Here is a 12622-nt window from a genome sequence, read left to right as displayed (position 1 = left end):
ATTAATGCAGATTACAATACCCAATTGTGAGCTAAAGCTTAAGGGAATGATTCAATTAAAAAAGATACTAGACTAGACATGTACATGACAATGACATTTTATTGTGTGAACCAATTCAAAGCTAAAGTTACATATCAACAGTTACATTAACGCACACAAAGTAAAAAAACAAACTGAATTTCAATAGCATTCTCTTTTTATAGAGAATACTCTGTGGTAGGATTTCTCCATTTTTGTCCCTAAGACCCCCTCGATTACATTTATGTCCTTAGGATTTTACAAATAAGATAAGGACATCAGCAGCAAAATACAAGGATAGGGGATAAGTGTCTGATCACCGGGGGGCCCTGCATTGCCCTTTTTTCTTTTTTGGTACCATTTTTGTTTTGATGGAACTGTTTGATTGCTTTTTATTGCCGATTTTTGGTTACATGATATGTAAAAAATATATATATTTAATGCTAGTGTTTGGTAGATTTCTTTTAAGTTTACACCATTCACTGAACCTCTGTATTCATCACTGTGATTGGCATTGATCATGGTAACTATAGGTTTAATGGCGGACATCAACGTGATCGCTGATGTCTGCCATTATCGGTGGGTCCAGTGCAATCCAAAGATTGCAGAGAATGGTCTCCTATAGGGACAAAAAAATTTGAAAAAAAAAGTAATAAATGTGAATTAGCTCCTTCCCTACCAAAAGTTTGAGTTTATCCCCTCTTCCTTTAAGTGAAATATTAAACATAAGTGGTATGGCTGAGTGTGTAAGTGTCCAACAATTAATCCACGTTATTGATTAAAATCTAAAACAAATCGTTGTTGACAGCACAAGCCTCAGAGTGCAGTGAAGAAGGCTGTAAACTGGCGATTACCTGCTCTGATGGTCGTGGTGGCTTGGCATACCACAGGCCAATGGTGGCGGTCAGCATCCCTTGGTGCACAGGAGCTGGACAGAGGGTGACGTGCACTGAAGTTGTCTTCAGGCAAAGTTTCCGATATGTGGGGGCTGTGTGCGTTGTTGGCTCTGCTCCTGCCCTGGGTTCCTCCAGCAGCCTTTGCGCTCTGTGTGACTGTGACCCGGTGAGTATTGGTCAGGCTCTTCTGCTGCAAACATGGTCCCGGTTACTTCTATGCATCTGGACTCTAATGCAACAAGTGTGGGGAACTTTATACTAGGTAACATTTCCCCAGCAGCCGCCTCCTGCAGCTTGTAAAGCAGTCCCTAATATGTGGACCTCCAGCTGATGCAAAACTACAACTCTCAGCATGCCTGGACCTCCAAGGATGTCAGGGCATGCTGGGATTTGTAGTTCTGCAACAGCCTGTGCTTAGGGAATAGTACTGTACAGCCACTCTTATGTAAGCAAATGTTACTATGGAGTTGTATAGAAGTGTCGCTTTACAGCCTACTGTACATACTTTTTTTTAAAGTAAAACCCTTTCTGTTATTTTGCGTTTTTTACCAATTAATCGTACCAACTAATCCATTTTAAAGTTAATCGTTAACAAAAAGCGATAAAAGTTCTAACAAATCAAAAATAGCACTGATTTAAAAAAAAAACTTAAAAAAAAAAACTAAAGATCACGGCATTAAATGAGCCCTGAGAAGAGTGATTTTAAACACTGGTTTTCATACATAAAGTTATGTAAAATAAAATAAAAAAATTGTAATCGTATGAACCAACAGAATTAAGATCATGTGTCATTTTTACAGAAAATCGTATTACATAGAAACTGAAGGCCCCCCCAAAAGTTGCAAAAATTTCCCTACAAATCATGTTTTTGTTTCATTGTAACTTTACTGGTAAAATGAGGGATGTCATTACAAAGTACAACTGGTGGCACACAAAATGCCCTTGTGTCTGTAGGTGGAAAATTAAAGTGTTATGGCTAAAGTGCAAAAATAAAACAGTTCTTAAGAGTGTATACTTTACACCAGTGGTATAATTATCATTGTCACAGCAGTAGCAATGATGATTGAGACCCCTGGGATAAACCACATCTGCCTCTTTAAGGGCAGAGGTGCCACCAAAAAGTTCCATTAGACCAAATATGCACAAAGATTAGCACCTAGGGGGAGATTTATCAAAACCTGTGTAGTGGTGCAGTTTCCCATACCAACCAATCAGATCACTTTCATTTTTCAGAGGCCCTTATACAAATGAATGAAATCATCTGATTGGTTGCTATGGGCAACTGCACCACTCTCCTCTTCACAGGGTTTCATTAATCCCCCCCCCCCAGTCTCTACATAATTTTACAGCAGAAAAACTCCAAAACTTACCTACACCAAAAAAAGTCCATGTAGCGCTAAAAGTTTATTTTATTAACAATAAAATTAAAAACCTACATGTGAGTCATTAGGAGAAAACCACAAGTAAGCACAGAGGCGTATGCCAAGCATGAAATTCATATAATGGAGTAGATTTATCAAATAGTGTGCAGAGGGAAACAAGAGCTTCCCCCCCGAGGTCTTTTTAAAAATGAAAGAAGCAAACTGATCCGTTTCTATGGGCAACTGCACCACTTTTCCTATCTCCGAAGCTTGTTGCATTAGAATTCATACAAGTTAGTGCTTAGTTCATAATCAATTGGTGTAGTAAAGTTTCACAAAGTCACCTGCGATAAATCAAAACAGTGAGGCCATGTTCACAGGTAACATGTGTGGAATGTCCGCACTAAAAACACTTGCAGACATTCGCACATTTGAATAATTGGGGGATGCTTGGAAGCACTCTGCAATTTGGCAATGCACGAGACGGCAAATTTCTGAGTGCTTCCAAGTATTTTAGCGGAGTCTGCAAAAGGAATAGACATTGCTATGTTTGCAGATGACTGAATCAGGATTTCCGCAGCAAAGACATCTGCCGCAGAAATTCCACTCTCGGCATGCCTGGACCCCCAAGGATGCCAGGGCATTCTTGGATTTGTAGTTTTGCAACAGCCTGCGATTGGGTAACAGTACTGTACTATTTAAGAACAGTGCAGCAGAATCCCATGGAAGTCAGTAGGATGGGATGCAGAATATCCCACAAGGAATGCAAAACTAAGCTAATGTATGAAGAATGGTGAAGCTACCCATAGCAACCAAACTGCTCTTTACAAAAAAAATAATCAAAGCAAACCAGTTGCCATTGGCAACTGCACCACTCTTCCTCTACAAAGGATCTGATAAATCCCCCTCATTATCTATGAATTTCATGCATGGTGTGTGCCTCTGTACGTACTTGTGGTTTTCTGCTGAGGCTTCATATACATGTTTTAATTTTGTTGGTGTTAAATAAAATAACATTTAAGAAGTATGTGGACCCTTTTTTTTTTGTGTAGATATATCATGTATTAGGCCCCCCTACTGGCCAGTATAGCATTAGGCCCCCTACACTGCTCCAGGACAACATGGGGCATCATGCTATGTGGGGGCATATTCAGAGGGTATAGTGTGTTACAGGGCTATATTCAGGTGTACAGTTTGTAGAAGGGTTAAATTCAGGGGTGTAGTGTGTAACAGTTGTAATAATTGTCTTCATGTATAGGATGAGTATCCACTAACAGTGAGTAGCCAACAATTTCTGGGCATCAGTGGTAAAAGACAGTCTGGGGGATGTCTGTTGTGCAGGAAGGGGGGCAGGACAATATTGTTTTTGCATCGGGGCCCTGTGGTTTCCAGCTATGCCCCTGTCTTGGCCAATGTGTCTGCTACTTGATACAATAAAGATTCTTAGTCTGCATAGGAGCTGTAGAAACAAAACTGTAGATCACCCTGCTTCTTTTTCATTTATTGGGACAATCTAGAAAGTGTACATAGCCTTTTACTATTGAAAAAAAAAAACCCCATATACAGAGAGCAAACTTGGCCAAAACCATCCTTTTGAAGCAAAAAACCCACTTTCATCAGGGAATCCATCTTGAGCCTAGACAGGGAATGGCTGGCAAGTCATTGTTATTCACATGTATTAAGTAAATTGTCTTATAATGATTCTATATTTGCTTGGCCAAAAGCATGCCTTGAACCTGATGATCAGCTTGTCTTATAAGGATCAGTCTTCTGTTAACAGTAAACCTTCAATAGTGGAGTGCCTGAAGAGTCTGTGTCTGGCAAGGAATCCTCTTTTTGGAATGTAGTTCCTAAGAAAAGAATTAGAAATGTATTAATGATCAAGAAATATTCCGCCAGTGTGAATGTCTTGCTACTCAATTCAAGTCTATGGCACTGATAAAAATAGCCCAAGTGCTTATTAACAAACCTTTAAAGAGGGCCTCCGCCTAACTAATGACAGCCTCCTCTTTTATAGAATCAGCATTAGGTAATTGCTCATTAGCATGTCAACATAGTGTACTATGATTCAACATGCTTAATCTGGCAAACAAAGTCTAGGAATGTGACAGTCATAATGACAAGCCCACATTTCTGTTACATTATATTTAAAGTCCCTCTGGGACTAGGGTGTTCAGTTATCTGGGTTTGAAAAGTGATTTTTGCTGAAAACACAACGGATTATATTTTGGCATGCACGTTTGAAACAGATGCCGGCACAGGCAGACAAACTTCAGCGTCAGGACTATTATAGACAAGCAAGATGGTTATATTTTGGTCACTGCCTGCAAGCGCTACAGCATACATTTATATCTGTCACCCATAGCATTTGTAGGGGGAAAAACTTTGGTGGAGATTAATAAAAATGTATTTTTAGTGTAAACTTTACAATGCCCACCTCCTCCCCCTCCTAAAAAGATGGCATTTGGATTGAAATTAATTCAAAGAAGGAGCAGACACACAAGGGAATTTATCATGTCTTCCATGCCAGTTTTTAGGTGTAAACCAGTCTCATTGTATTCAAAATGTGCAATTTTTCGGTGTTTTTGTTACTTCGGTACAAGGAGTCTGGTTTAGAGTAGATGTGTCACCAAAAATTACCTATTGTTTAAATCAATTATATTTTGATGTTTTTTCTAATTTTCCATTTTACCATCTAGATTAGAGTTCCCCAACCAGTATGCGTCAAGGCCAGTGATTCCCAACCGGGATGTGTCGTTCGGCACTGCCCGGTATCCCGCGGGATTTTGACGTGAATTTTATTTTATTTTTAAATTTCCCGCCCCAGCCTGCGCGCCAATGACTCACAGCGCAGGGAGGAAGGGAAGCTTGCGTGCGCACTGTGCACACAGCGTCCCCCTCCTCCTCATGGCGCAGTGAGACGAAAATGGTGCCCTGAATGTCCCGGAAGGAGCTGCAACCTGTCCTGGATTCCCGTGCTGTGCCGTGGACTGCAAGCTGCGCTGGATTCCCGTGCCGGCTTGCTTAAGGTACCGTACCCTTTCCACCCCTCTGTTACCCCTTCTCAACTCTGTCCAAACCCCCCACCCCCCCCCCCCGTCACTCATGTCCACCCACCTGTCATCCATGTCCACCCTCCTGTCATCCACATCCACCCTCCTGCCATCCATGTCTGCCTTGTCCACCTCAACTGTCCACCCTCATGTCCACCTAGGAATCCATGTCCGCCTTGTCCACCCATCCATGACAGGAATCCATGTCCGCCTTGTCCACCTCAACTGTCCACCCTCCTGTCACTCATGTCCACTTAGGAATCCATGTCCGCCTTGTCCACCCATCCATGACAGGAATCCATGTCCGCCTTGTCCACCCTCCTGTCATCCATGTCGCCTTGTCCATCCCTGTCACCCACGTCCACCCTCCTATCATCCCTGTCATTCATGTCCACCCTCCCCCCCCATCACTCATGTCCACCCCCTGCTGTCATCCGTGTCCGCCTCCCTGTCACCCATGTCCACCCCCCGTCACCCATGTCCACCCTCCTATCATCCCTGTCATCCATGTCCGCCCTCCTTTCACCCATGTCCCCCCGTCACCCATGTCCACCCCCCGTCATCCCTGTCACCCATGTCCACCCTCCTATCATCCCTGTCATTCATGTCTGCCTCCCCTGTCACCCATGTCCACCCCCCCTGTCACCCATGTCCACCCTCCTATCATCCCTGTCCACCCTTCCGCCCTCCTTTCACCCATGTCTGCCCTCCTTTCACCCATGTCTGCCCCCCCCCCATGTCCGATGTCCGCCCCCCCCACCCATGTCCGCCCCCCGCCACTCATGTCCACCCTCCTGTCACCCATGTCCACCCCCCCCCCATCACTCATGTCTGCCCTCCTGTCATCCATGTCTGCCTCCCTGTCACTTATGTCTGCCCTCCTGTCATCCATGTCTGCCTCCCTGTCCATCCCTGTCACCCATGTACACTCCTACACCCCTCTGTCACCCATGTACACCCCTCTGTCACCCATGTACACCTCTACACCCCTTTGTCACACATGTACACTCCTACACCCCTCTGTCACCCATGTAAAAGAGATGTGCAGAGCCTTATAGGTTTGTTTTGCAGGTTTAACGGTGGTGAATTGTGGCTGGAAGAAATAGTCATGATGGCGCAGACCGGATGGAGAGGAACGACGCTGATTAGAGAAGACCTCATTTGTGAGTAGCTGTATCAAGCAGAATTGTAATCTACATACCCACTGATAAATATAGTGCATTATTGTGGTTGTTTTTTTCTTTTTTTTTTTGGCTTGTCAATCTCGGTAGGGGTGCCCCATGAAAAAAAATTTTTTCAAGGGGTGCCCTGAGCCGAAAAAGGTTGGGAAACACTGGTCTAGGCCTTGCAAAACTTTGGCTGTCTGGGCATGCTGGGAGTTTTAGTTTTGCTACAGCAAGAGACATACTGGTTGGAAAACATTTGATCTATATTATAAAGTAATCCTGAAGTCTTGCAGTTTTCACTATATTAATCTGAGCCTTCCTGTTCTGTTTGTGAAGATAAAGAGGAGGCTGCGGGAAAGTGACCTGTACAGGTAACAATAACAGCTTAGCCTCCACTCCCCTGTAGAATGGCCTCTGCACAAGTCATAGAGCCTGCCATATACCAATAAAATAGGAGCTGGAGATGTTTCTTGTGTCTCTGTCCATGGGGCTTGCAGTAAAGCATATCCCCAAATGGTGTTAGCACCTAATGGCACGGGGTGTAAATATACACCCTGATCGTAGTCCACGTGTATAAGGTCCCAAGTTGAGTGCACTTTGTACCCACTATCAACAGCCAGGACTCCCCAATAATGCTGGATGTCTGCGTGATTGCCAATGTCCGGCAAAGAACTTGCCATGCATCTCTATGTGGGAGACAGAAATACAGACACTGTATCTCCCATAGAAATGCTTGCAGGAGGTGTGTCTGCCACAGCTTCTTGTCGTGGTCGACACACTTCATTTATGCAGAGACCTGGGGAGATGGGTGGGTAGTGCTGTGGTTAGGGATAAGTTTTTTGATACTTTACTACTCCTTTTAACCCTTCAGATGCCACAATCAAAGTTGATCACAGCATCTAAAATCTAAACATACATGTGCTGGCTAGATTGAGGCTGATCATGTGGTCCTGACATGACTGCCGAAGGACCCTTAACTACCTCCGTGGTATCAGACTTTTGCTCTGCTTTGGAGATCTATACTGAATTTAGTCTCATCTATAGTAACTAAAATAGAGTTATGAGGCCTCCATCAGACCTGAATAAAGAATTCTAACTTTTATCCATACCACCACAGACCTTAGCTCTCCACCTTTTTTCTGATCTATCATATCATGTCTATTAGCCACAAGACAAGGTAAATTTTCATTCTATTAAACATTCATATACCTGGTGCACTGTATCTCCTCATGTTTCTTGCTATGAGATCTGCAGTTGTCTCATGTGAAATCTTTACATCCAGATATGCTGAAAGAAAACAAAGGGGGGACAAAGATTAAACATACCAGTTCTGAGAAATTAAAAGGGGTTGTCCAGAAATAGAAAACGCTGGCTGCTAGAACAGCACCATGCCTGTCAATCCAGATGAGCTGCATCACCAAAAATAATATTTTTTTTTTATTTTTTTTAATTTTTTTTAAAGGCGAAAGCAGCCATGTGTAATTCTGAACAGCCTATTTCCTTCTAATTCACCCCCCACCCCCAAAAGACATGGTCACACAAAAACACAGCAGCCGGGGATCATGGGCTGTATGCAGGGGCTACAGTGACCATGTGACAGGAGATCTGGCCATGTGGCTGCTATACTGCACAGGACAAGTTTTCTTATTAACCCCCTCAAAGACCAGGCCCATTTTTTGCCTTAAAGGGGTACTCCACTGGAAAATATTTCTTTAAATCAACTGGTGCCAGAAAGTTAAACAGATTTGTTAATTATTTCTATTAAAAAAATCTTAGTCCTTCCAGTACTTATCAGCTGTTGTATGATCCACAGGAAGTTTTCTTTTTGAATTTCCTTTCTGCCTGACCACAGTGCTCTCTGCTGACACCTCTGTCCATTTTATGAACTGTCCAGAGTAGGAGCAAATCCCCATAGAAAACCTATACGGCTCTGGAAAGTTCCTAAAATGGACAGAGGTGTCAGCAGAGAGCACTGTGGTCAGGCCGAAAGGAAATTCAAAAAGAAAAGAACTTCCTGTGGATCATAAAAGCAGCTGATAAGTACTGAAAGGATTAAGATTTTTTAATAGAAGTAATTAAAAAATCTGTTTAACTTTCTGGCACCAGTTGATAAAAAAAGATAAAATAAAACACTTTCCACTGGAGTAACCCTTTAACCCCTTAAGGACTCAGGGTTTTACCGTTTTTGCACTTTCGTTTTTTCCTCCTTACCTTTTAAAAATCATAACTCTTTCAATTTTCCACCTAAAAATCCATATTATGACTTATTTTTTGCGTCGCCAATTCTACTTTGCAGTGACAGTCATTTTACCCAAAATGCACGGCGAAACGGGAAAAAAAAATCATTGTGCAAAGAAAAAATGCCATTTTGTAACACTTGGGGGCTTCCGTTTCTACGCATTGCATATTTCGGTAAAAATGACACCTTATCATTATTCTGTAGGTCCATTCGGTTAAAATGATACCCTACTTATATAGGTTTGATTTTGTCGCACTTCTGGAAAAAATCATAACTGCATGCAGGAAAATTTATACGTTAAATGTCACCTTCTGACCCCTACTTTTTATTTTTCCACGTACAGGGCGATATGAGGACTCATTTTTTGCGCCGTGATCTGAAGTTTTTATCGGTATGATTTTTGTTTTGATCTGACTTTTTGATCACTTTTTATTCATTTTTTAATGGTATTTTTTGCGCGTACGCCATTGACCGTACGGTTTAATTAATGATATATTTTTATAGTTCGGACATTTAGGCACGTGGCGATACCACATATGTTAATTTTTTTTTTTTTTTACACTTTTTTTTTATGGGAAAAGGGGGGTGATTCAAACTTTTATTAGGGAAGGGGTTAAATGACCTTTATGAACACTTTTTTTTTGACATTTTTTTTGCAGTGTTATAGGTCCCATAGGGACCTATAACACTGCACACACTGATCTCCTATGCTGATCACTGGCGTGTATTAACACGCCTGTGATCAGCATTATCGGCGCTTGACTGCTCCTGCCTGGATCTCAGGCACGGAGCAGTCATTCATCCATCGGACACCGAGGAGGCAGGTAAGGGTCCCGAACAGCCCGACTGAGCAGCCGGGTCACTTTCGCTTTAGAAGCGGCGATCAGCTTTGACCGCCGCTTCTAAAGGGTTAATACCACACATCGCCGCGATCGGCGATGTGTGGTATTAGCCGCGCCGGGACCGACGCGATAGGATGCGGGATCGCTGCGCGATCGCGCTTCATATCGCGGGAGCCGGTGCATTGCCATAGAATGAGATTTGCCATAAAATGAGATGGTCCGCCTCCATCACATCCTATGGGCTCACTCTTGTCACGTGACATATTGAGATTTGCCATAGAATGAGATGGTCCGCCTCCATCACATCCTATTGGATGTGATGGAGGCGGACCATCTCATTCTATGGCAAATCTCAATATGTCACGTGACAAGAGTGAGCCCATAGGATGTGATGGAGGCGGACCATCTCATTTTATGGCAAATCTCATTCTATGGCAATGCACCGGCTCCCGCGATATGAAGCGCGAAGTTCACACATGTACGCAGCTCATACGGCTGGCTCATATACATTTACTCTATTATTACATGTACTGTTGATCCACAGCGCTATCGGGATCCCTATGCCCGATGGCGCTGTCATCAGTGTGCGTCCCTGCGAGCGCCCCACGCCCGCAGCTCTACTCCCAGTCCCCCGCCCCCCGCAGCTGTACTCCCCGTCCCCCGCAGCTGTACTCCCCGTCCTACGCAGCTCTACTCCCCGTCCCCCGCAGCTCTACTCCCCGTCACCCGCAGCTCTACTCCCCGTCCCCTGTGAACGCTCAGGGAGCGATCCACAGCGCTTTGGGGATTCCTACGCCCGATGGCGCTGTCATCAGTGTGCGTCCCCGCGAGCGCCCCACGCCCACAGCTGTACTCCCCGTCCCCCGCAGCTCTACTCCCCGTCCCGTTAACGCTCAGGGAGCGGGGAACAGAAAGTAGAGCATCGGGCGCAGGTTAAGTAGTACTGCGCATGCGCAGCACTACGCGAATAACTTTACCTGCGCCCGATGCTCTACTTTCTGTTCCCCGCTCCCTGAGCGTTAACGGGACGGGGAGTAGAGCTGCGGGGGCGGAGGACGGGGAGTAGAGCTGCGGGCGTGGGGCGCTCGCGGGGACGCACACTGATGACAACGCCATCAGGCATCGGGATCCCGATAGCGCTGTGGATCAACAGTAAATGTATATGAGCCAGCCGTATGAGCTGCGTACATGTGTGAACTTCTGTCGGGCCACAGAGGCCATGAGAGCTCCGTACAGCTTCAGCTTTCACAGGGTGAGGAGATCCTCTCCCTGTGATAGCCAAACTGACACTACTGTGCGCATCGATGCGTGCCGTTTAAATATGTCACGTGACAAGAGAGAGCCAATAGGATGTGATGGAGGCGGACCATCTCATTCTATGGCAAATCTCATTCTACGGCAATGCACCGGCGCAGGACGTAAATATACGTCCTGCGTCAAGGGGTTAAAGAGCAGGCCAATTTTATTTTTGCATTTTCGTTTTTTCTAAAAATCATAACTTTTATATTCCCATCCACAGTGCCATGAGGGCTTGTTTTTTGCATCACCAATTTTACTTTGTAATTACATCACTTATTTTCCTATAATGTACGGCGCAACCAATAAAATTATTTATATGGGAAAATTTAAAAGAAAAACGCAATTTAGCTAAATTTGGAAGGTTTTGTTTTCACGCTGTACGCTTTACAGTAAAAATGACATGTATTTTTTTTATTCGGTGGGTCAATTTGATTAACATGATACCCATGTTATATTCCTTTTTAGAATTGTACCGCTTTAAAAAAAAAAATCTCAAACTATTAACAAAACTAGTATGTTTGAAATTGCTCTATTTTGACCACCTATAACTAACTTTCTTCCGTAGACGGGTCTGTTATGAGAACTCATTTTTTTTGTCCCGTGATCTTTAGTTTTATCGGTACCACTTTTGCTTATATTTTACTTTTTATACATTTTTTTGGGACTAAAATGTGACAAAAAAGCAGCAATTTTGGATTTTTTAAAAGTTTACATTGTTCATCATACGGGATGATTATCACTATATTTTGATAGTTCAGACTTTAACGCACGCGGCGATAGCAAATATGTTTGTTTTTTTTAACGCTTTTTTGGGGGGTAAAATCTAATTATTTACATTTTTTAATTGGGGGGAATGGATTTTGTACTTTTTTTTTTTTTGTTTGTTTTAAACATTTTAATAGTCCCCATAGGGGACTATTTAAAGCAATCATTTGAGTGCTTATACTGTTCAGTGCTATGCATAGGACATAGCACTGATCAGTGTTATTGGTGATCCTGTGCTCTGGTCTGCTCAATCTCAGACTAGAGCAGAAGACCCCAGGAGACTGCCGGAGGCAGGTGAGGAGACCTCAGGCTGCCATGCTGGATGATAGGATCCCCACGGAAGAGCTGCGGGCTATCCGATCATCCATTTAAAGTACCGCACAGCCACAGATGCCGTGATCTGTATTGATCATGGCATCTGAGGGTTTAATGGCGGACATCCGTGCAATTACTGGCAGGTCCTGGCAGCTATCAGTAGCCCGGTCCAGTCCTCACGGACATGGCGGAGTGTAAATGTACATCATGGTGCTTTAAGTACCACCGCACCATGACTTACATTTACCTCCATTGTTGTTAAGGGGTTAATATTGTTATACGAGCCATTTACCTATGGCTGGCAGCACAAAATTAGATCTTGAGCCAAGCCAGAGGTGGATCCAGCAGGATGCAGTAATTACTTTTTTGTTTTCTGTTCCTGTTCAATACACTTCTTCTGATTTAAGAGAAAAAAAAAACCTGCATATGTGATTCCAGCTTAAACATGATCACATTGCACACCCTTAAGAAAATGTTCAAAGATTTCAATGGTGGAGTAAGTGAGAGACCACTATCAAGATCCTTAATAGTGAGGTTTATCAAAACCTGTGCAGAGAAAAACTTGACTTCTTTAATTTTCCAGAGGCCTTTTTAAAAATAAAAGAAGCGATCTGATTGGTTGCTATGGGCAACTGTTTAACCCCTTAACGACGCAGGATGTATATTTA

At 43.5% G+C, this 12622-nt stretch overlaps 1 protein-coding gene across 2 annotated transcripts in view; it reads right to left on the bottom strand.

Moving 5' to 3' along the window:
• Positions 1 to 427: 427 nt before the first annotated feature.
• Positions 428 to 12622, bottom strand: part of KDF1 (keratinocyte differentiation factor 1) — an 86120-nt gene continuing 73925 nt past the window's right edge. For both annotated transcript variants that reach the window (XM_056557401.1, XM_056557400.1), the window contains 2 exons: positions 7704 to 7781; positions 428 to 4125 (listed from right to left, as the gene is read on the bottom strand). In XM_056557401.1, coding sequence (XP_056413376.1) covers positions 4049 to 4125; positions 7704 to 7781 — 155 coding nt within the window. In that variant the 3' untranslated portion in view covers positions 428 to 4048. The remainder of the gene's footprint in view (positions 4126 to 7703; positions 7782 to 12622) is intronic.

The sequence above is a fragment of the Hyla sarda genome, chromosome 2 (genome assembly GCF_029499605.1).
Source record: "Hyla sarda isolate aHylSar1 chromosome 2, aHylSar1.hap1, whole genome shotgun sequence".
NCBI lineage: Eukaryota > Metazoa > Chordata > Amphibia > Anura > Hylidae > Hyla > Hyla sarda.
Note: the sequence above shows the minus strand (reverse complement) of the source record. Positions and strands in the feature narration are given on the sequence as shown.